This window comes from Chenopodium quinoa, unplaced genomic scaffold (assembly GCF_001683475.1).
Source record: "Chenopodium quinoa cultivar QQ74 unplaced genomic scaffold, ASM168347v1, whole genome shotgun sequence".
In the NCBI taxonomy this organism is placed as follows: Eukaryota; Viridiplantae; Streptophyta; class Magnoliopsida; order Caryophyllales; family Amaranthaceae; genus Chenopodium; species Chenopodium quinoa.
The window spans coordinates 2,280,842-2,305,357 of record NW_018745454.1 but is presented as its reverse complement, the minus strand read 5'-3'; the positions used below and the strand labels follow the sequence as shown (position 1 = coordinate 2,305,357).

Below are 24,516 nucleotides of genomic sequence, written 5' to 3'. Positions count from 1 at the left end.
GTGAATCAAACAGGGCCTAAGCATAGGGTCACAAAGTTTATTTTTTAGGAATTCAAATATAAATTATGAATGAGAAAAAACCCTAATAAGAGTCTAACAAAGACCAGCAGGTGGAAAACTATATAAGACGTAAAAAAAAATTACTCTACTTCAGACGTGAGACTTTCCAGTGTTAGTTGGTCCTATATCACGCAACCAACACAGGCGCGCTCAATCTCTCACACGCTGCGACGGCCTATCGGCCACGACTCGTAGCCTCCTGTTGACATACACTAATCCAGGGCAGGACTGCACTAAGCCGTCGCACTTATCAGGTATATGCGGCCAAAGTCATATAAATATATATTTGCACTAGGCCAATTGATTAATTGTTACACGTTACAGTTTTTAAATAATCAGCAGAATTAATTTAACACTTATGGTGGACAATTGTGATGATAGGGTTTTTATTCTGTAGTTTCATCAGTCTATAGTTGTTTCACCTCGATTTTTGCATTATTCACATATTTGGATTTTTTTTTGGTTAAATCATATATTTACAAATCATCAATTTGAGCAGTCTATATAGTTAATTAACTTCAATTTTTTTTTTTTTGCTGTAACTTCAATTTTTCCGCTCTAATGCATATACTACCTCCGTTTCATATTATTTGCAACGATTAGTCATTTTTCTTCTCTATATTATGTCAAATCGTTGCAAATAATGTTTCATATGAACACTGATTTAATAACATTCCAGGGTTCTCAGTAATCTGAAGCAATGTCAGAGGGAAATGGTATGTTTCTAGTACATGAAACCCATGGCAACGTTCTATGCTGCAAATGTGGCATCTCTATGCAACCAAATGCAGCCAACATGTGTGTGAGGTGTTTGTGTTCCGAAATCGATATCACAGAAGGTTTGCAGAAGCAAGTGAGAATCTCATATTGCCCTAAATGTGAAACTTACTTGCAGCCTCCGAATACTCGAGTCAGGGCTGATCCAGAGTCAAAGGAACTCCTGACATTCTGCCTGAAGAGGCTGAATTTGGCCAAGGCTAAAGTCACATTGGTGGATGCTGAGTTTGTTTGGAGAGAAGAAAAGTCTAAGAGGCTTGAGGTGAAGCTAAGAATTCAGAAAGAAGTGCTTCGTGGGGCGGTTTTAGAGAGAGCTTATCATGTAATCTATGTCAAGCTCTACCAAATGTGCTCCTACTGTAATAGGATACAGTCTAATCCAGATCAGTGGGTTGCATCAGTTCAACTGCGACAGCATGTTTCGCACAGGAGGACTTTCTTGTATTTAGAACAGCTTATTATTAAGCATGATGCTGCCAATGAAGCTATCAGGATTAAGCAGTTGCATAATGGAATTGACTTCTTTTTTTCCAACAGAAGTCATGGGTTGAAATTTGTGGATTTTATTGGTAAATTTGCTCCTGTCAAAAGTCGCAGTGACAAAGAGCTCGTGTCTCAGGATTCGAAGAGCAATACTTACAGGTACAAGTACACTTTCTCAGTTGATATCAGCCCCATCTGTCGCGAAGACCTTATATGTCTTCCTCCTAGAGTGGCTGCTAGTCATGGGAATATAGGCCCTCTTGTGATTTGCACAAAAGTAACCAACAGTTTAATGTTGATGGATCCAAACACCTTGAGGTACTGCTTCCTAGATGCTGATCAATATTGGAAGTCACCTTTCGACAGCCTGCTCTCTAGCAGGCGTCTAGTGAAGTACATTGTGCTAGAACAAAGGCCATCTACTTAGTCCCGGAGACTATGCCCTTGGTTATGATCTTTATGGCGCGAATCATAATGACTCTGAGTTGGACAAGAACAAAGGCCTTATTCTTCCTGAAGTCATACTGCTTGGAAGCTTAAGAAGCTTAATATGGAGGCTGATGACACTGCCGAAGGTAAAAATGAGCAAGAAAAAGAGGCTAATGAGTATGAGGAATTCTTGAGAGACTTGGAAGAGAACCCTGATCTGAGGTTCGGGTTAACGTTGTACTCGAATAAGGACTACCAAGCATCGGAATCAGCTTCTATGACCGATGGAGACGAGTTCCCCTCCATTCCTCTGGATGAGTTGCTTGCTGATCGTCAACTTATGGATGAAGATGAGGAAGCAGGGGATAGTAATAACATGAGCGAATGGTAAGCTCTTTCAAAGAAAAAAATGCTTTACCTTTGTTTTCATGTTTTTCATTTGATTTCTAGATATAGTATACTAATAATGGTTACATACATTGCTAAATTTTGATTTTAGTGTTACGGTTGATTTGGAGTTCTTGGTTATTTGATTTGGTCTTAACTATGAACTTGAAAAGGATTAGTGATGTATATATCCTTGCATGTATGAAGCTTTGAAGTGGTGGTGGATTTGGAAATTAAAGTTATTGGCAATCATGGTAAATTATTAATTGCTCTTAAGAGAATACCATTTATTGTTGATTTGATGGTAACATTAATCAATATTTCGTGGAAGGCTTCTTACCTTATAGTGTGAATTTATGAGGATGCCTATATAACTGGAGAAAATAAATTAACAACTTTGATGTTTTATTTTCAACTTATAAATATTTATGGTTTAATTTGATATAATTTCTTTTGATCTAAGACTTCAACCAATTCTACAATAATGAAATAAAAATAAATTAATAAATAAATAAACCAAAGTCCAAAATGATGATGCATTTATATGAAAAATTACAAATTGTGAAGTGCTCTTTGCTATGGAGAATTTTAACATTGCCATTATTATTACCATTCCTATAGTATTCTCTTTCCTCGTCTCTTGTGAACAATTCGAATAATGTCGAGGTTGTCAATTCTCTCATTACTACAATGGATCATTCAATTTGAATTGGTTTGGTTGTATAAATTGTCTCTTAAGCTTTTGTTATGGTAAAAAATCAATTTTTGCTAGAGGCTATTGATGTAAGAACTCCCTCTCCCCTCCCAACCACCATATTTAAAGAGGGCCGCCTTTGAGTGGTGTTTGGTGTAGGAGTATTTAACATTAGGGTTATAAGTTATAACCAACTCGTCTCTTGGCATTTTCAAAGGAAGTAATAAAAAAATCTAATTGTAGTTAAGTGAAATTGTAATGCAAGTTAGATTATCTATATATAATAAAAAATATAAATAATTAGAAAATAAAAATAGGACTTTACTTAATATTCCTTTCACACAATTGCAATAAAATTCTTGTAAAGTTCATTCTCTACAGTCAATGTATTGAAACCCTAATCTAGTAACCACGCACGTACAATTATTCAATAACAAAGAACCTCACATGCCTCAATTAGTTCAATTGTTTCTTTTAAAGAAAAGTCAATATCCTTTTATTAATCATACTTTATAAGCCATTTCTTAATATTTTCAAAAAAGAAAAAAATTTATGACAATAAACTTTTTTTCCTTTCTTAGTTTGGACAAATTTAGTAACTAATTACCTTTCTCCAATAATTTGAGCCACCAGAACAGAACAAATTATAGAGATAGCCATTATCATTAATCGCAAAAATAATTAATGTCACCCATGCTACTCTTTAATCGAGGCTTTGCTAGCCTTTCTTGACAGATGAAACAAAATTTATATTGTATGCAACAATCAAATTCATTTATAGAATCTTTACCCATCAGATCATAGTAATTATAATGTTATTACAAACACACTAATCTCAATTCTACTTTCATAATTTCAAGTTGTTTTTAAAAAGTTTGTGCTACATTTAAATGTTATCTCGTCAATTACCTAATAGTAACAAACAATTTAAACTCACTAAATCTTGTAGATCAGATTTCACACATAACATGACTCGTAATTAGTAAGCAAGTTTATTAATCGTACTAGTGTATCATACAACTATACAAGTTTAAGATTAACAAACAATTCAAACTCGCTAATTCCCATAGATTTCATACTCCATTTAGGATTTACTAATTAGCATGACTCGTAGTTAGTAAGCAAGTCAAGTAATCGTACTAGTGTATCATATAAGATCATAGTGTAAATTAAATTAAATAATTAATTAAAGAAATAAATAAAAAAGAAAAAATATCCCCACATCCGTCTTTCTTTCTCTCTCCTCGTCTAAAAATTTATCTCGCCTCCGATTTCTTCTTGCCTCGTGCTCTTTTATCGTTGATTCCAAAAATTTTCGAACAATTTTTTTTCCCAGAATTTCTTGGATTTTCGTCGTCATCTACATCACCTGTAACTCCCACATTTTTTTTCGAGCTTCCATTAATCAATTACCCTTCAATTTCACTTTCTCGAAGGTGCAGATTCATCTCTCACTTGGGAATTTTCGTGATTTTGATTTTTGGGGAAAAACCCTAATTTTTCGTCAATTAGGTTTTTTACTTGATCTTGACTGTTGGAAACCCTAATTTTGTGTTCATTCGATTTCTAGGGCTTCTTAATTGGTGCTGATTTGGGGATTTTCGATTTTTGTATCGGAAATTAGGGTTTATGATTTGAAGTGGATTGTTCTCTTCAAGAGGTCTGATTTATTGATTCAGGTAATTATGATTTTATTTATGTTCAAATTTTTTATTTTTTTATATATATATATATTTTGCAAAGTATGGAGCTTTTTTTTTTTTTTTTTTTTGGTACTGGTTAGTGATGAGTGCAGATTTTGGGTGGAATGGCAGTTTTTGGGACTGGCAATTGCAGAAAATCATAGTGGGTAAATGGTGTAGGCAGTATGCTGCTGGTAGTTTGGAGAAATGCAAAGGTATCATGCTGCTAGCTGCACTAGTGCTGTCAATAACAACACTGCTATTGGGGGCATTTCCAATAGAGATACTAATGCTCGGAACGATCCGTCTTTGTCTGCCAACTTCTCTTTAAACTCGAGGTATATCGTTCTTACTTTAGTTTTGGATATCGTGAATTTTGTTTTAAAGCTATGCAAGTTGAAACCTTATGGTGTGACATTTCCATTATAGATCACCGAACTATAACCCGCGAAGTATTTTGGATAATATACCTTTTTGGCACTATTGATTGTGTTGGAATACGAAATAATTGTTTTGTTCAATTACTCATGACAGTACTTCTGCTTGGATATTGTTTGAACAATGCTAAACTTTGACAGTCTGGATCAAGTTGTTTGATTTAGAGATTTAGAAAAGGAATATGTATGTAGTGTTTTCTCCTTCTAGACTTTGAGACTGGAGGTGCTTAGTCTTTCTTTATGAAGAGGATTCCACTAGCAAGCAGTCGATAATGTGAAAACAGTCTGATGCAATCATATTTAAGTTCAGAATTTGATGATTTCAGAATTTCACTTTACAGTTGTTGGGCAGGGAGGGGAGTTGTGTGCGAGAGGTGTTTGGCGCTAACTTACCTCCGATATTTGACTCAGCTTTTTGGTGCTATATATCATGTTGTCACACCCTTGATTACGGAACATTTCTTTCTATTATTTTTTTTTCCTATTAGGTTTGGGTAGTGTCTGTCTGGTATTGATATCAGGATTGTTACTGTTCCTACTTATGTATTGTGAATTGTGATGGTCGCTCCTTTCCTGTATCTAAGGTCAGGTGTCTTGTCTTCCCCATTAAGTATTATATCTAAGGTCAGGTTTCTGTTAGGTTTATAGGCATATGAATACTTTTGATTTTGCCCCTATGTTTGATATTTTGTTGTTATGCAATGGCATACCATCAGAAAAAATAAGTTAATTGTTTCAGATCTGCACAGCAACGACTTTTTTTTATTTTTATTTTTTTTTTAATATATTTTTTATTTTTTTTAATGATAGAGATTTGATCCCAATCCGATCTCAAAATTGATGGAATCTATAATCAATATGAACTTAGTTCATTAAAGACAGTCTGCAGGTCAATTTACTTTTGCAACACTATAATTCATTTTTTTGTAAACTCTTACAGGCGGACTTCACCACTTACACCATATAAGTTGAAGTGCGAGAAGGAGTCACTCAACTCTCGGTACTTTTTTCTTTTATTTTAGTTTAGTAGATTTGACTAAACTAGGAATTATTCTATTGCATATTAGGACATTGAATTAATCCTGTTTTTCCTCCCTGTCTGCTGCAACATAATTATATCTGAATGGAGTTTGTGTGGTTGTAATTTTATTTATATATAGTGGTATAATGGTTTTCTTGAATGAAAAATGCTGTAGATTCTGAAATGTTGAATTGAATGAAATTTTAGAGTGAAAATATAAGATTGTTTAATCACTGGATTCACTGCTTCTATTTTGATGACGTTTTCTTTTCCTTTTGTTTCTTCATCAACAGCTTTGCTGTCCCAATGCAAAGTGAATAAACACTGAGATTCTTCTTCAATGTATTTGTGCTATTTGCTTCTGATTTCTTGTTTTTCATCTCTCTGTTGCTGTTTAGCCTTGGTGCACCTGACTTTCATCCACAAACTGTCAATTGTCCGGAGGAGACTCTTACCAAGGAGTATGTGCAATCTGGTTACAGAGAAACAGTTGAAGGGCTTGAGGTAATCAAAATTGGCATTTTTCATTCTCTTTGTTCACATTCTCCTTTGTTTTACTGGGCTTTTCTTGTCAAGCCTCCTTTGACCTCTCCAATAGAACGCAAAATATCCGTATTTACAGAAGACACTTATTATAGTCATTTTGAAGATATACAAAATTGATCTCTTTTATGATAGTGAAAAGTGTAAACAAACTTTATCTTTTTCATGGATTACCGGTTGGATGATTGGTTTAGAGCACGTCTTACCTTCTGTTTTTTTTTTCTAGATATGAATGTTACAGCAAGTAGCTTTATTCTGTCTGTTGCAGGAAACTAAAGAGCTCTCAGTTACACAAGTCAATACTTTTACGGCACCTATTGTTCTTAAATGCAAAGAGGTGAGAACTGCCGGGGGGCTGCTGGCAACTTAAATATGGCTTTGTTAATTGTTATTTAATGGATGTGTTGGCTGTACTGACGTGTATGAAACTTATCGTTGCAGGCAATTAGGAAACGTCTTAGAGCTATCAATGAGTCTCGTGCTCAGAAGCGCAAGGTAATTATCTTTTTGTAACACAGCCTTTATATTTGCTTCTTGCTTTTCGATGGTGGGTATCCTAATTTCTTCTATTGAGTGATATTGAGTGAAACTGATGCCCTGCAATTTAATCCTTTAGGCTGGCCAAGTTTACGGAGAGCCACTTTCTGGTTCCTTGTTGAGTAAATCTTGTGTCTTTCCAGAGCAGAAGTCTTGTGGCGAGGACTTTAAGAAAAGATGGATTGAGGTTTGTGTTCTCAATTTTTTTTTTTTTTTTTTTTTTATTATTTTTTTTTATAATTTAATTCTTAGTATCTTATTGGAAATTGATAGTATTGGTGGGCTGGAAAATTTTATTAAGGTTTCTGGTACTTGTGTACTACCTATGGTGCTATCTTCATTACAGGTTTAGTGCCAGTTGTACTTAAAATTTTACAGGTTTGCTGTTATGTGCAAATTTCATAGCAAAATTTCACTGGCCTTTCTTTAGGTTAGCAAACATTTGGCCTAAGGTTGTCAATCTTTCTTTCGAAATTCCAGATCTGGAACTTATATGACCTGAAATGAATGTTAAGGGTTTCACTCTTGATTGTAGATATCCAAGGGGTTTAAAGTATTGATTTTTGGCTGTGGATGTTGTTGAACTGGTGTTGCTTAGTGTGATTTTGCAGTGGTGCTTCTTGTTGGAATGGTGTTTTTGATGATTATGGTCAGTGTTAGTAGTGGCAGAAGTCATGGTTGGCTGGTGTGGTGTAGAGCCAGAGGTGATGGTGTGTCCTGGCGTGGCGGAAGGAAAGATATTGTTAAAATCTATTTTTTGTATTCTTTTGGTTTAATTTAATGGGAGGAGGTGTATGGGGATCCCATATTTTGGGGGTTTGGATGGTTGTCTTCCAATTAACAATTTGTCTTAATTACTTAGTTTAAACTTCAGCTTATTCTGAAGCTGTTCCTGATGGTTAAAACACGTGAACAGAATTGGGCCTTAGTTTGACAAAGAACTAATGAATACACTTGTAGGGTCCATAGTTGAAAACTTATGCCTTCTGCTGATTGTGCCGAATATGAATGGAAACATGTTCGTTGTTGAAGGGATTACTACTTTTGTTGCTTATAGTACTCATTTTCATGCATGTGTTTTAGCTGGATTGCTCATACTAATAGTTACACTAATGTATGCGTATTTTCACGAAAAATCTTTTTTAGGGATTTTTTTTGGAGTTGGTGGGGGGGGGGGTGAACAATCGTATACTCAATCTTTATGAAGATTAACTTTCGGATACAGTTAAATTTAGATATTTTTTGATAAGTTAAACATCGTAATGGCTCTACTTTGTTGGCAAACATGTTAAACTTTTTTTATAGAAATAATATCTCTTGCTCAATAATAATTTTTTTATATAGTATCTTTAATGAAGCAAAATGCGGCTGTTATGAGGTGCTTTCTCCTTTATCGGAAAATCTCATTTTAATTTTTGAATCTTGCATGATTAGCTTCCTTTTTTTTTTAGTAATTTTGCTGAACTTTTGCTTAAGTCAACTTAACTTTGCTGAACTTAACTTGTTTTTACTGGAAGAGTTAAGCTGAGGAGAACATAGTTTGAGTTGATATATATTGTCAAAGTATTTGAAAGAATATGTAATTCAGAATCTTGGAAGATATGCTGATTTATATAGATTATTTTTTTGACGTATGTGCTTTAAATGTGCTCCTCTGATATATGTTTGTGCCTTCCATTTCCAGGGCTTATCCCAATACCACAAAAGCCTTTGTTCTTTAGCAGATCATGTTCCCCATGGCTATAGGAAAAAGTCGCTATTTGAGGTTCTCATCAGAAACAATGTTCCCTTGCTGAGAGCAACATGGTTTATTAAAGTAACCTATCTCAATCAGGTATGTGCTCTCCCTCCTTCCCCAAATCACATAAGGAAAAACCATTATCTTGTGTTCCTTCTATTTGCCAGTAGTTAGCTCATTCACCAATGTACAATTGGTTGTGATATTTGCACGTTTGACTTAAATGGGTAAAACCAACTGGTTGTGAAATTTGCACATTTGATTTAAATGAGTAAAACATTTACTAAGATTTAACCAGCAAAATTTATTGTTAAATATTATAATGTTCGACTTAAAATGGAAAACTTTTTATGAGTTGAAGTTTGGAAATTATTATTATTGCTATTGGGGTAATATAGAAGTTTACTTTTGTCTATATGTGGTCCATAGTTGGAATAAAGAGAAAACAAATAAAAGAGTTAAAAAAAATATGCTCACTCCGTCCCATATTCTAACTCTTATATTACTTTTTGGGTTTCCTAAAATGTTGTGCTTTTTTTTTTTTTTTATTATTATTATTTTTTAATTTTATTTTTTAGTTATTTTCGAATAAAAAAATTACTCCTATATGTCCCCAAATTTTCGTGTCATAATTTAATTATTTTACCTTTCTACATAAAATATTCCTACGTAATTTTTGAATGCACTTCAGTTTTTGTATATTTTGGATTGTTTTGTGTTATGCTTATTGGTCAGAATTGTTGTCCGTTGCTAGCATTTTGAGTGCATCCTGATATTCTGATATTGTTGGCCTAAATTTGTTAACACACTCTATTGATGGGATGCATATCATTGTTATTTCCACTTGACTTCACAGCAGTCTTTCAGTTTATATTTTATAATGTGTCATCCTGCATTTAAAATTTTGCAGATTAGGCCTGGATCCTCAAGTGTCTCCAGTGGGTCTCCTGACCGAATTCAGTTATCGCGTACAGAGATTTGGACAAAGGATGTCACTGATTACTTGCAGTATATTCTGGATGAGTTATTCCCAAGGAATAGTTCTCATTCCATCCCTCAAAATAGGGATCGATCACAACAAATGCTATATGCAGGGTCAGTGCAAAAAAAAAGTGATCAAGTTTCATCGGCTTTGGATTCTGAGGAGCCGTCATTGCATACTAAGTGGTGGTATGTGGTGCGTATTCTTCATTGGCACCATGCAGAAGGACTTATTCTTCCTTCTCAAGTTATTGACTGGGTATTCTTGCAGTTTCAGGTGCTTTTCTTTTTTTAATTAAATTTTAGATTTCTGACATACCCACCTAATATTATAGTAAGCTATCTGATTTGATTGATTTTCTGTCTTATTTTAAAACTTTGTTCCTTTGTTCATTGTAGGATAAAGATTTACTCAAGGTCATGCAGTTCCTTCTGCCAATAATTTATGGAGTATTGGAAACCATTACTACATGTCAAACATATGTGCGCAAACTTGTTGAAGTCACTCTGCGTTTTCTCAAGGAAGCTTCCACAGGCTGTTCTGATCCGGTGGATAATTCTCGAAGAGCATATACTTGTTCTGCTCTTGTTGAGATGCTTCAATATTTAATACTGTCTGTACCGGATACTTTTGTTGGTCTGGATTGCTTTCCCTTGCCGCGCTGTCTGATGATGTCTGCAGAAAGTGGTGTGTCACATCATTCTAAGTCACCTGTGTGTTTTGAACACCCAAAGAATGATTCTGCAGGGGTTTCGCATGTTATAACTAACAACCGTCTTGATGTCAAACATCCATCATCTTGGTTTAGGCGTGTAGTTTCGTCGATCAAGAAACGATCAACTTATTTGGCAAAGGCTGCCAGCCCTGGCTATTCTGGGCAGAATGTTGCTAAAGCTGTGCAAGCCTTAGATAAAGCTCTTGTGCTAGGAGATGTCCAAGAGGCTTATAAGTTACTCTTTGAAGGTATTTCTGACTCCTCTGTTCATGAAGGTTGGATTGGCGAAGTAAGCCCATGCTTAAGGTCATCGTTAAAATGGATAAGATATGTTGGTCCTCCATTAGTTTATTCCGTGTTTTTGCTTTGCGAATGGTGTACTTGTGATTTCAGGGATTTTAGAACGTCATCTTTTCATGATGTAAAATTTACTGGGAGAAAAGATTTTTCTCAACTTTATATTGCTACTAGGCTCATGAAGCAAAAGATGAGGGAGATACAGAGGTCAGAAAAAGGAAAGAAAGGTTCTGAAAGTAGGGCTGATGTAAGTTATGACAAATTTACCTGCATTGAAACATCAGATTATTTTGAAAGCCCTGGCCCCTTACATGACATTATAATATGTTGGTTGGATCAACATGATGCTCAAAAAGGGGAAGGTTCTAAGCGTGTACAGTTACTCCTCATCGAGCTCACTCGCTTTGGAATTTTTTCTCCATTGGCATATGCAAGGCAGCTCTTAGTTAGTGGAATTATGGACAAAAATGGTCCCGTTGTTGATCCAGACAGACGCAAGAGACATTTTCGGATCTTGAAACAACTTTCAGTTTCATGTATGCTTGATGTTTTTGATGAAGCACAGAGTGCTGACAGATCACTACTTCTGGAAGCAATACATGTATACTCTAATGAAAGGTGCCTTCTTCTTCGTGGATTGCTTGCTGATGAGCACAAGCAAATTAGAAGTACTAATTATGCACCAAAGAAGCAGAAAGAAAATCAAATCTCTCAAAGGGATCATTCTTTACCTCCTTCCATATACCAGTTGAAAACACCACAGACTTTGTCAGCCGTGTCTTATAATAAGAGCAAGAAAAATGGTCTTGACCTAGAGAAATTGAAACTCTCTATTCTGGAGCTGTTGCTCCTGCCGAAGTCTGCTGCTGATGCTGGAGCTGATGAATCTCAAGTAAACATGAAAAGGTCTGTTGGACTCATTTCAGGTAAGCTAGACATTGCAGATGGAACACCTGGCTGTGAAGAATGTCAAAGGGCAAAGAGACAAAAAATAGGTGAAGAAAAATATTCATTTCTTCATAGACCCTCTTCAAACCCATTAGACGATGAAGATAGTTGGTGGGTGAGGAAGGAGCCAAAATCCGTGGATTCCCTTAAAGTAGAACAACCAATCAAGCCGAGCAAGCAAGCCTCGAGAGGTCGACAGAAGTCTGTGCGTAAAACACAAAGTCTGGCTCAACTAGCTGCATCAAGAATTGAGGGAAGTCAGGGAGCATCTACAAGCCATGTATGTGACAATAAGGTGGGATGTCCTCACCATCGGCCAGTTCCGGAAGGAGATGCTGAAAAATCTGCTGATGGCAACAGGGCAATCAGTGGCACAGATATTGTATCTATTGGTAAAAAGCTAAAGCGATTGAAATATGCTGAGAAGAGGAGCATTTCTGCTTGGCTAGTTAGTTATGTCAAGCAGGTTGTTGAGGAAACAGAAAGAACTTCAACCAAGGCTGGTCAGGTTAATCGGTCTTTATCTTCTGTTGATGAAAAGAGCTCAGCAAAGTGGAAGCTTGGTGAGGATGAGTTGTCTGTCATACTTTATTTGATGGACATGTGCACTGAAGTGCCTTTGGCAATCAGTTTTCTTGTTTGGCTGTTGCCTAAGGCTCTAGGTAATCTTAATGCCCCTATACATGGTGGAAGAAATATGATGGTGCTGCCTAGAAATGTGGAAAGCCATGCATGCGAAGTGAAGGAACCATTTCTCTTGTCAGCTATACGGAGGTGTGTTGAGTATATTATTAATTTTGTTAGTGGATGTGTTGTGCTTTATACTTGTGCATGGATAAATGGACAAAACATTTGGTTCTTTCCTATTCTCATCTCATGACTGTCTTTTCTGCTATATTGTTATTGTAATGTGACCTTGAACTTTGTGTTGAAGTTGTCTAATTTCTGTATTAAAATGGTTTTTTTATTTTTTTGATTTTAAATTTTATCTTATTTAATTAAATTATTATTATTATTATTTTTTTTTTACTGTCCTTTTGCTTAACATTAAATAATCTCACTACTTCCTCAATTTTTCAAGTGTTTTTTATCATTTTCACTTAACACACTATTTCTATATTGATTTCTACCATTTTCTATTACTAATAGTAATAAATATCATTATTTTATTTGTTGTTTAGATAATCTCGTTATATATTCAAAATATAATATTTTTTTATTTTTTGATTAAAGAATCATTAAAGTTATAAATGTTCGAAGTAGGGTATTGACAAACATGGAAATGAAGGAATTATAATTTTTTGTTCTGTCTTCCATTTTATGTTTTCAAGGAAGTAATTTTACTATTCCTTGTCTTGTCCTTTCTTAGTATATAATAATAGTTATATCACGATGGGATTGTTCCACACCAGGTCAATTGAATACTTGAGCTATATAATTGTAGGCGTCTACATTTGTTGTTCTCTTTTGAATTTTTTTGAATAAATCTGGGGCATACAAGATCTGTTGTTGTATTTGCCCAGAAAATGGTGTTATTTACTATTATATCTTTTCTGTATTATATGTATTCATTTTGTAAATTTTTCCCGTTATTGCTGCTGCAAAATTTTATCCCTCTTTTTATCCATGGTAAAAATAGATTTGAAGAAGGATGTATGGTTAAAGATGTTTTATATTGTTTCTGTGTGCTCAGACTTTATTTTATTTGTATCTTGTTGCTGAACCTGCTTTCTTTTCTTTTCTTTTTTTCTCCTCTTTTTTACTGTTTACCTGTTTTAGGTATGAGAACATAATTCTTGCTGTGGATCTTTTACCTGAAATCTTGTCAAGCACAATGCATCGTGTTGCAGCAGTTTTAGGCTCCAATGGCAGGCTTTCCGGTTCACCAACCTTTCTGTATGCTAGATATTTGCTGAAGAAATATTGCAATGTTAGCAGTGTAATAGAATGGGAGAAAAGTTTTAAGGCAACTTGTGACAAAAGACTCCTTTCTGAACTTGAATCCGGAAAATTGCAAAATGGAGAATTTGGTTTTTCTTTTGCAGTTCCAGCTGGTGTTGAGGATCTTGACGATTTTATCCGCCAAAAAATTAGTAGTAACCGTTCGTCTAGAATGGGTATGAGTATGCGAGAAATTGTGCAAAGATGTGTTGAAGAAGCAGTTCGTCACCTTTTTGGCAAGGAGAGAAAGCTTTTTGGGCCTGGTGCTCAAAAGAATGCTGGCATAGACAAATGGGATGATGGGTATCAAATTGCTCAGCAAATTGTTGTTGGGCTCATTGATTGTATTAGGCAGACTGGTGGTGCTGCTCAAGAAGGGGATCCTGCTTTGGTTTCTTCTGCTGTTTCTGCAATCGTTGGCAATGTTGGGCCAGCTATAGCTAAAATGCCAGATTTCACATCAGTCAGTAATCATTCAAACTTTCCTGCTCCAACTGGGTCACTGAGTTTTGCTCGCCGAGTTTTGCGGATACATATAAATTGCCTGTGTTTACTCAAAGAAGCACTTGGTGAGAGGCATAGTCGTGCTTTTGAAATAGCTCTTGCTACAGAAGCTTCTTCTGCTCTTGCTGGAGTCCTTTTGCCAGGTAAGAATGCTCGAGGTCAATATCATGTGTCACCCGACGCTCATGATTCTAGCGTGAATTTGTCAAATGAAGTACCTAATAATTCCACAAAAGTTGCTGTTGGAAGGGCTACAAAGATTTCTGCAGCTGTGTCAGCTCTTATCATTGGGGCAATTATCCACGGGGTCTCTAGCCTGGAGAGAATGGTAACAGTCTTCAGGCTTAGAGATGGTTTGGATTTGGTTCAGTTTGTTAGGAGTTCTCGGACCCACTCAAATGGGAATGCAAGATCAGCTGGGGCCCTCAAAATAGACAATGCACTTGAAATTTATATTCATTGGTTTAGGCTACTTGTTGGAAATTGTAGAGCAGTGTCTGATGGTGTAATTGTAGAGCTTCTAGGTGAACCCTCTGTGATTGCTCTTTCAAGGATGCAGCGCACACTTCCTATTAACCTTGTGTTACCTCCAGCATATTCTTTGTTTGCATTTATGATATGGAGGCCATTTATCTTCAGTTTCACCCCAGGAGGTCGTGAAGAGATTCCTCAATTGCTACAGTCTTTGTCCTTGGCTATAGGCGATGCAATAAAACATGCACCTTTTCGAGATATATGTCTAAGAGATACTCATGGTTTCTTTGATATCGTGACTTCTGATACTACAGATGCTGAGTTTGCATCCATTTTAGAGCTGAATGGTTCAGACAGGCTTTTAAAGGCCAAAGCTTTTATCCCTCTGCGCGCTAGGCTTTTTCTGAATGCATTAGTTGACTGTAAACTACCACATTCTGTGTCTTTGCAGGATGATGGTGGTCGATTATCTGGGACTAGTGATGCAAAGGTTCAATATGAGGAGAGTGAAACAAATATTTCTGATAGGCTTGTTAGTGCTTTGGATACTTTGCAGCCTGCTAAATTTCATTGGCAGTGGGTTGAGCTTAGGCTTTTTCTTAGTGAGCTAACCCTTATCAATAAACTAGATTCCTCCAATGACACAGTATCAGTAGCTGAGGCTATCCGTTGCCTTACACCTAATCCTGATAAGGGTGGTTCTTTGGAAAATGAGAGCAATTTCATTCCGATTGTCCTTACAAGGTTATTGGTGAGGCCAGATGCTGCTCCACTCTTTTCAGAAGTAGTACGTCTTTTTGGAAGGTCATTGGAAGATTCATTGCTGTTACATGTTAAATGGTTTCTAGAAGGACAAGATGTGCTTTTTGGAAAGAAATCTATAAGGCAGCGGCTTGTGAACTTTGCAGATTCTAAAGCTATTTCTACTAAGGCCCAGTTCTCGAAGCCCTGGGGCTGGGCTAATTCCAATTCTGACGCTATAGGAAGTCGGGGAGACAAAAGGAGATTTGAAACTCCATCTGTGGAAGAAGGTGAACTGGTTGAGGAGGACTATAAAAGAAATGCCAGAGGTGCCTCAAAGCTGTCAAATCGTGAAGGCCTCAACTCCAATCAACAGTTTGTGACGGAGAGAGCTCTTATGGAATTGGTTCTTCCTTGCATTGATCGAAGTCCTGATGATTCTCGCAATAGGTTTGCAAGTGAGCTTATTAAGCAGATGAACAATATTGAGCAACAAATAAGTGGGTTTACTTCAGGGTCCAGTAAACAGACAGGATCATCTCCTTCTGGGTCTGAAGGTTTTACTAGCAAAAGTAGTACCAGAAAGAGCATGAAAGGAAGTAGCCCTGGGTTAGCCCGACGAGCAGCAGCAGTAACAACTGATTCAGCACCGTCTTCTCCTTTAGCTCTGCGAGCATCAATATCATTGCGACTACAGCTACTTGTGAGATTGCTTCCTTCTATATGTGCGGATGGGTAAATGCCTTTTCTCTTCTTGGTACTGTATTACATCTGTACTTTGCATGTTGAACTTTCATCCTTTTTGTGTTCAATTGAAAGTTATTGTTTTAACATTTTCCCTTTTAAAAAAATGAAACGTTCTTATGTAGTCTTCAAAATTATTAGAAATGCTTCAGAACATAAGATTTCTAAGTAGATACTGTAATGTGGCTACATGAGTATTTTAGCAAACTGTTGGCTGACCCCTTGCATATTGTTAATAAGAGGGTGCTTGTGGATGATGTGGCTTTGTGGGTGTAGCTTAACCTGGAGGCAATTGCCTTTACTATGTGTTCTGTTCTGTTATTTGTGAAATGCACTTCATTTTCTGTTGCTGTTTTCTCAGTCAGTTATTGGATTTTCCAGGGATTCGTCTGGTCGCAGTTCAAGGTTTATGCTTGCATCAGCTATACTCCGTCTTCTTGGAAGTAGGGTTGTTTATGAAGATGTGGACATGTCTTTCAATCCTCGACGGGGATCGCCACTGAAAGATTCTGAGTTACAGATGGAAACTTGTGCAGATGTTTCTTTGGATTTGTCAGGGAAGAATTTATTTGATTGGCTATTGCTAGTATTACATGCTTTGCTGAACAGTTCTCAACCCAGTTGGCTCAGATTAAAATCTCTCTCAAAGTCAACTGTTGTGTCCTCGAAAGACTTTGCTGGATTTGATCGTGAGATCTTAGAGAATTTACAGGTTTGGTTCTTGTGTTGCTGTGGTTACTGGTTTGTTGTTTCCATGATGTCTGTGTTTGGCATGTTTTTTGTGTTTTAATAACTGAGCCCCTCTCTCCTTTGATTTTCTTCCCATCATGCTGAGTTCATTCAAAAATCACCTTTGCTAATTGTTAGCCTTTCCATGTTACCTTTTGATGTATTATGTGTTTTTAATAAATTGCCTTTTCAAAAGACTTGAATCGGCCATTTTCTTTCTAAAGCAATTAATTTGTAACTCATATATAAGGGTGAAACAATCTAATAGGTAGGTGAAGATGTGTGAAAGTTACTAATAGATGACTTGTTGACACATTATTGGTTCTGTATGAAACCAGAAACAGTCTGTATTCTTCAAGAGAGCTAGGATAAATCTTTGAAGCTGTTTCTGGTCAACTTCTATTTGATGCAAGATGCAATAAGGATGCACTTAACTTAAATGTTTTGCTCCCTCCTCCCCTAAAGAAACGTTTCATTTCTTTATTAAGGTATATTTATTAAGGTATGTAGGAGAAATGGGTATATTTATTAAGGTATGTATGTATGGTTTTTCTTTTGAAAGGAAAAATTACCAGAAAACCATGTGATATCAATTGCTCCAAATTGGTTCCTGCCAATCGGAGCTAGTTAGCGACTGGAGAAACAGACCTATTCAACTAGTTGCTGCATGTAATTATTGTGTTGTACTTCCTTGGATTAAAGGTTACCCTGAGGGGTGAAGGGGTCATGTATTCTGAGCTCATCTATCAAGTAACTATGCTCAGCGAAGGGGCCAGCATGTGACTTGTAGTTTTTGTTTATATTCTGTGTGAATGCTAGTGCCATTTGCCATTGGTTGATATAATGTTTTTTCTGAGTGTATATCTGATATCAAGGTGTATCCTAGGGGTATCATTTCATCTTTTTTTTCTGTTTGCTTATTGCAGAGTGAGTTGGATCGGATGCACTTGCCAGATGCAATACGATGGCGTATTCAAGCAGCTATGCCAGTTGTTGTACCCAACCCACGAACCTTTATCTCTTGCCAGCCGCCTTCTCTTGCATCTACTGCTCTTGCTTCACTTCAGCCCAGTGTCAGTTTTCCTTCTAACCAAGCAAGTCCGTTGCCAAAGAATATACTGCCGTCTGTGCGCACTGCTACATCTACTGCCATGCTTGGAAAGTCAAAATCAGCTGTCTCTCAACCTGATAACGATTTGGAGGTTGACCCATGGATGCTTTTGGAAGATGGGGCAGGTTCAGGCTCATCTTCTAGTAACACTGCAGTTATGGGTGGTGGTGACCATGCTAACCTTAGAGCATCCAGTTGGTTGAAAGGAGCTGTTAGAGTGAGACGGACTGATCTCACATACATTGGTGCTGTGGATGACGATAGCTGATCCTACTTGACCTTGTAATTTATTTTGGTCCCGGAATGAGCAGATCCTTCAGAGAAAAAAATCAATGATTTTCATGGTGCATTAAGAAGGCAATTATCTTTCTTGTTGCTGCCCTCTTCACTCGGATTGGAGGGCCAGAAAGCAGGTGGAATACTTGCTACTTGTTGGCCTGAGGGCTGAGGATCTGTGTAAGCTGCTATGAATTTTTATCCTGCCCAAGTGCCAAGGTGGCTGCTTATCTGAAGTCTGCTTCATTAACTAACCTATGAACACCACCGCCACAAGCACGGGTCGGAGGCTTGTATATAATTAGATATAATGGTGACCGTGATTGCTTGAGCTCGGCAAAATCTCTGCTCTGTAATTTTTTTTTTTTTTTTTTTTTTTTTGAAATATCTTGTCCCATTCTTCTCCTCTGATGCCCTGAGTACTATGCTCACCAAGTCACCAGATATTCTGGCTGGTAGCTATCTATACTGTAGAATATAGCCGGGGCATAGGTGTTATGACTTTTGAACTCAGCATTGAAGAAATGCCATTGTAGATCATGGGCCTGAATATGGCTATTTGCCATTTTTCTTTTGCCTAACTTCTTAGATATTCAAAGTGTTAGCTCATTCTCCAGAAATTATAGCCCCTGATCACAGCCCTAAACTTAATGCTGCATCCATTTATAATATGAGCATCAAAGCCTCATTGGACATTTTCTGTACATCTTCACAAACGCTGGCGGATTCTCCTTTAGGATCTTTGATTGTGAGCGAGCTCTCCACTTCAAAATCTACTATGTAATGTCACCAACATTTGTTGCGGAATTTCCCACAATTTTCAGTTTGGGGCTTCTTAGCTAATTTTTTACAAAATTCCTCAAATATAACGTTCATTTCAAACAGTTAAGTAAATCAATATCTATGTTAAATTTAAATTACCTGCAAGAATCCATCACATGTACCAGCAAATATTAAAGGGTTTGGACAAGTGTTCCAAATCAAAGCCATCAACCAATCCTAACGGAATCTTAGAGAATTAAATTTGTAATCAGTCCAGCCACTAATGGGGTTAAACTCCTAATTTTTAATTGAACTCTGCTCATCTTTTTCAATTAATCAATTATTTGGATTTAAAAATATGTAGGAGTATTTAGGCAATGTCATGCAACTTTAGAACCATAGGATATATCTGACAACATAAAATTCAGCTATTGGGCTATAACAATTATTGCTGGAACATTGGTTCGACTTAAACTACAAAAATTATCCAATTATCAATGGAACATTCAAGATTAAAAACGTATATTTGGAAATTGGAAGTGGCAACTACTCCAAGTCTCCAATAACTCCATTCACAAAAAAAACATGACTTCTGAAAGTGCCAATAGAAAATCTCCCAATGAGGCAAACAAACCATCTTCATTAACAGATGCAGAAGTTTTAAGGAAGTGTTTGGAAGACAACTAAGGTGATAAGACCAAATGTAAATCAAAGATTGAAGCTTTCAAATCTGCTGCTTCTCCTCCTCCTCTAAATCCTTTCCCTATTCCCAAGATTCTCACCAGGGCTTCTCTTACTGATGTTTAATTCTTAATTATATTATTTTAGGGTTTTACCCCATCTTTTATTTGGTACAAATCTTGTATAAATTTGCTAGATTTGAGGTTATAACTTAGGATAACCCATGGAATTTTTTGGGTTTTGGGTATTATGTGAAAATATTAACAAAAGTTTAATGCTTTTGGAATTGGGGCAGAATTATGAAGGAATCTTGTGCTATATTTGTCTTTTGATTTTTATATATTACTATCTTGTATTGTTGTGTCAGTTAAATATCTTAAGTTTCTGGGTGATCTGTTATTCTTTGCAATTTGGTGAAATTGGTTATCACAAAATTTTGATGTATCTTACCTGATTATTTGCAAAGTAAAGTCACACTAATTATTCTGTACATACAATTGTACTCGAGAATTTGTGTTGAAATTTGATTGATTAAATATATGAATGGAACTAGATAATCTTAATCGATTCGTACTATAACAAAGCTAAATATTGTACAAGTTAGACTTGAATTTGACAATTGAACTTTGACTGTTTTCATAGTGGAGTTGAATAGGACTCTGCACATTTTTTCAATTGATCATTTGGACTTAGCAATATGTACAAGTATTCAGGCAATGACTTGCAACTTTAGAGTCATATGCTATATTTAAGAACATTAGATTCAGCGATAGTAGTTCTTGGTGCACCATTCAACTTAAACTGCAAAAAAGACCTAATGTGCTAATTTTGGTGTTGATCATAGATGTACATATGCGAATTGTGTTCATCTCTTAGCCTTGTCGACCTCATGTGATGAATATTTTACGTGCTGTGAAGAAGCAAAATAGGCAGAAATTTCTGGTACTTGGAGAGTATTTATGTTTTCTACTGTTCTTGATTTTTCATCAACTTGTCTGCAGAAAGTACATCTTCAATCCAAGCAGCAAGATTGAACGCAAAACCTTCCAGCACTCTTGAATAGCTTTCTAAGATTGCTTGGCCAACATCCTGCAAAGAGTTCATTTACCATCATTTACGAATGTTTTCTCTCTATATTATGATGTCCCTATTGTGAAGAGCAGTAAAATTTACCCTATTGTATTGGATTTTGCATGTGTCTAATGTTGTCTGCGATAGTTCAGGGAACCTATGTTTTAAAAAAAACAGCAAAGATTCAGCTCTTTCTGCAAGAACATGATTCTTGTCATTCCTGTCCGGTTCTGACTTGTAATCCTTCATCACATGCCATGATCTCGAATGTGTCATTCCAGACTTGCGTTTCCATGTGTACATGGAGGCTTCCACTCTGTCAGCAAGGTCAAGTGCTTCATGTTCCGAGGTTATCTTCAATGTATCAAGGAGGTGATCAGGGGCGAAAAATTCTGCATTGTGCATATACTTGTATATAGCATCTCCTAGGCAAGATTTTCCACTCTGAAACAATTTAAACAACAAAAGGTGCCATCAGATATGACAGTAAAAATTGTCGGTGTTTCATGCTTCATTGTTACTCAATGTTACTTGCATCTAGTAGGATAATGGGAAAGTACCTTTGGAAGCCCTAAAATGTAAGATTCCGGTACTTCCATTTCATTAAGAGTGTTATTGTTGATGGCCATGGCAGCTTTGTGAATCTGATTGGCACAATCACGCTGGTGCTTTAAATGTTTCCTACCAGTTTCGGAGAGGCCACCCGGTGGGATACAGGGGATTGGCAGCCACCATTTTTCATCTTTTCGTGCAACAACCTTCCTGAATGAGGTTGCTCTCGATGTTGAATTCATAGACGCGTTACCCTGTTCAGCATACCAAAACTCTTTTTCCTCGAAACTGTCCAAAATGTCCTGTGACACAGCAAATACGTAGTACTGAGTTTTTTTTTTCTTATTGTATAATAGTAGGGAATGACAGATTCAGTAGCTGCAATATGAATGGCGATAGAGGCATATATATCATACCATGAGCATTCCATCAAGTTTCCTTAGTGCAGGCAAGTTCATTTGAATATCTGTCCTTGGCCTTGTACACATTACCTGCAAAATATTTAAACATATCTTTCTTCATTACAACCATTCAATCAAAACTTAGTTTCCTACTTATATTAGGTGTTATGCAATGTAGAAATTTACTTGCCTCAATATCATGTTCGTCCTCAGGAACAAACTCTACAATGTATTCACACACTGACAGTAGACAATCCATTTCTTTTTTCCACATCATCTTCTTCTCCGGTTTCATTGGTTCCAACTTCAAAGCATTGCCAAATATAGTAGCTGCATGTATTGGTTCATATATCACATAGTTTAGCATTACAAGGCAGGATAATCAATAAAATTTGGTGGAAAATAATGATTTACTGGTATGTGCAACATACTCAATACAAACTTCAAACTTAAACACTTTGAAGTAAAACAAAAGTGTCCACAACTTTCTTATACAAAGTATGTTGCACATATTGCCTAGACTTTATGTTGTAGGGTTTGAGGACAATACCATAGAGATTAGTAATGGCATTAGAGATTGTGACTGCAGTACATACACCTTTCCCGCTTCCTGACATGTCTTCACCCAGTAGAAGCTTTGAAAATCTTTCTTTCATAATCTCAAGCTCTTAAAATTTGCACAAAAAAGTAAAATCCCATATCAGCTTTATCCCCAAAGTTAAGGCCAGTTAACAAAACAAAGTTGAATTATTCTAAGAAAACTGCAAAGATTATGCTGTGATCATAAGACCTGAAACATACCTATATCTACTGCCTCTAATTCATCAAGCCCTGAATCAATGCTATACATGTACTTCTTCATTCCAAGCCTAGAAGGTGAAGCCATAGGAGGGGTACCGGCCCTGGGCGGGTGCCACCTGACAGGGGACGCACCCTCGGAGCAGCTATCATTTGGTTCAGAGAAGGTTGACATCTCTGAATTAGTCCTGCAGTAATTAAATGAGACAGTACTCATGGGAGAATTTGTCGAATGATCGTTGGGATCGAAAGATGATGGTGAAGCCTCATAACCCAGATCATAACTCTCATCTGTTAATGAATTCTCCATGATTTCTTCTGTTATACTTCCTTGGAAGCAAAAGTTACCTAACCTTAATCTGCAGTCCCCCATAGACAATTTTTGTGTAAACATTAAACCCAAAAAATTGAAACAAAAAGCTGCAAAAAAACTCAAATGAAATTCAAATTTTACTACTGCAACTAGAATTCTTTTGTAAACAACACAAAAGCATAGGAAAAGGTCTAATCTTGTGTCCTTGTCATTAACAGCAGAATTCAAGTGAAAGTTGTGAAGAGAAAAAAAGGTAAAAGTTACAAAAAAAGAGTAATACAATTCTTTAATAAGGGTAATTTAGAAAGAAAATAGAAAAGTAGATTATGAAATAAAATGTTACCTTTAATTGCCAAAAATTTTGAATTTGAAGAGTAAAATGAGGGTTTTTGAAATAGTTCCCTCCCAATTAGTACATTACTTTTTTTTCCCCTGTTCTGAAGACCTTTGCTTTCCTGGAAAAAGAGCACAATCTAAGCATGCTAGTTAGCTCATTTCCTCTTACACATTCACCATATTTTTGACCACATAAAGGCCTAAAATTCGACGATTCGACTGCAGTGTAGTCTAAAATGAGGCAAACCCAGATCAAATCTTGGAAAATGTTCTTCAAATTTTGGAATAATTTTGCGGGAGAAAGAAAAAAAAATGGCCTGCAAGAGGGTTTGAAAACACTAAAAACAGGGCCTTTTTTTTTGTCAATGAGTTGAATGAGTATTGAGAGAACATGCACTAAATTTCTGAAAATATACGTGACATGAAGTATATATGAGGGAGAATTAGCACAGAATTATGTTAATATTTTTTATGGGGTAGTATATTATTATTAGTAGTATACAATTATATTTTTCTGAATCAGTAAGATTATAATCACAAAATCAAGATTGTGCAGATATTAACTAGGGCTAAATTACCTGTCAATATCATCCTAATATATATGGTCAACTTTGATAATATAATTTATTAGCCTTTGGAGGATTGCTATTGGACGATGATTAGACAATTAGAGTTTAATTAACATAATTTATGTATGAGGATTGCGGTTGAGGAGTGGTCAAGCTGTATTTCTATATTATTGGTTATGGGGATGAAAATGAAAAAATTGCATGTGTAAACTTGCATGTTTTATGACTTGAGTTAATTATATATTCCTTATATATTTGGAAGTTGATATATTATAAAATAAATTATATGCGTAAATAATGTATCTATATGCTATGTATATATTAAAATAGTAACACAATACGTAATTTATGCGCACACATGGAGGTTTTAATTTCAGGCAATCTTTAAAAAAATATGAAGAGCAGAGGTGGTGATGAAGACGTGCATTCCATGAATGTTTGTAGGTTTATGCCCATATATCAGATTTTTGTTTGTTTAGAAAAAAAAAAAATAATACTGTAATAAATAAATAAAAGAGAAGAAGTTGTTTTTGAGCTAACTAGATTTTGCTATTTCAGACAGCACAAGCAACACAATGCTAAGGGTATACTTTATTAATCAAATTTACATTAGGATGGTACAAAAGTACGTATATAACGGACAATGAAATGACAATGTGATGTTGACAGATAGAGAGGTTATGGATATTAAACGTTTTATAAGTGTTACAATTTAGAACTAGTAGATCACAAAGAATATTGCACCTTTGCAGTTTAAAATCTAATGCTTGGGAGATCCTTCAA

General features: G+C 36.0%; 2 protein-coding genes and 1 pseudogene across 3 annotated transcripts; 2 read left to right on the top strand and 1 right to left on the bottom strand.

The window, feature by feature from the left end:
• The first annotated feature begins 733 nt into the window (after positions 1-733).
• LOC110714335 lies at positions 734-2,140 on the top strand (annotated as a pseudogene).
• Positions 2,141-3,838: 1,698 nt separating this feature from the next.
• LOC110714644 (mediator of RNA polymerase II transcription subunit 12-like) lies at positions 3,839-18,870 on the top strand. 2 transcript variants are annotated; one of them, XM_021893196.1, is made up of 14 exons: positions 3,839-4,266; positions 4,401-4,509; positions 4,645-4,850; positions 5,890-5,949; positions 6,369-6,474; positions 6,782-6,850; positions 6,955-7,008; positions 7,130-7,237; positions 8,735-8,884; positions 9,699-10,046; positions 10,169-12,504; positions 13,510-16,125; positions 16,516-16,846; positions 17,790-18,870. In XM_021893196.1, the coding sequence occupies exons 3-14, from the start codon at positions 4,720-4,722 to the stop codon at positions 18,240-18,242; spliced, it is 6,762 nt and encodes a 2,253-aa protein (XP_021748888.1). In that variant the 5' UTR covers positions 3,839-4,266; positions 4,401-4,509; positions 4,645-4,719; the 3' UTR covers positions 18,243-18,870. The 2 variants fall into 2 exon arrangements, with proteins under 2 accessions (XP_021748888.1, XP_021748889.1); XM_021893197.1 differs by having other exon boundaries at positions 4,614-4,850.
• Positions 18,871-20,265: 1,395 nt separating this feature from the next.
• On the bottom strand, positions 20,266-23,534 carry LOC110714548 (rop guanine nucleotide exchange factor 2-like). The gene is made up of 7 exons (XM_021893085.1): positions 22,519-23,534; positions 22,268-22,384; positions 21,908-22,047; positions 21,733-21,807; positions 21,325-21,618; positions 20,867-21,208; positions 20,266-20,782 (listed from the first exon to the last, which is right to left on the bottom strand). The coding sequence occupies exons 1-7, from the start codon at positions 22,907-22,909 to the stop codon at positions 20,660-20,662; spliced, it is 1,482 nt and encodes a 493-aa protein (XP_021748777.1). The 5' UTR covers positions 22,910-23,534; the 3' UTR covers positions 20,266-20,659.
• Between the last annotated feature and the right edge of the window lie 982 nt (positions 23,535-24,516).

What these genes read in the sequence shown, in the direction of transcription:
- LOC110714644 (XM_021893196.1), top strand. Translation starts at nt 4,720, where the DNA reads ATGCAAAGGTATCATGCTGCTAGCTGCACTAGTGCTGTCAATAACAAC. An exon ending in AAACAGTTGAAGGGCTTGAG is followed by an intron (nt 6,475 to 6,781) that starts GTAATCAAAATT and finishes TGTCTGTTGCAG; the next exon opens with GAAACTAAAGAGCTCTCAGT. An exon ending in CTCGTGCTCAGAAGCGCAAG is followed by an intron (nt 7,009 to 7,129) that starts GTAATTATCTTT and finishes TTAATCCTTTAG; the next exon opens with GCTGGCCAAGTTTACGGAGA.
- LOC110714548 (XM_021893085.1), bottom strand. Translation starts at nt 22,909, where the DNA reads ATGTTTACACAAAAATTGTCTATGGGGGACTGCAGATTAAGGTTAGGT. An exon ending in AACTTGATGGAATGCTCATG is followed by an intron (nt 21,619 to 21,732) that starts GTATGATATATA and finishes GCTGTGTCACAG; the next exon opens with GACATTTTGGACAGTTTCGA. An exon ending in ACATTTTAGGGCTTCCAAAG is followed by an intron (nt 21,209 to 21,324) that starts GTACTTTCCCAT and finishes AAATTGTTTCAG; the next exon opens with AGTGGAAAATCTTGCCTAGG.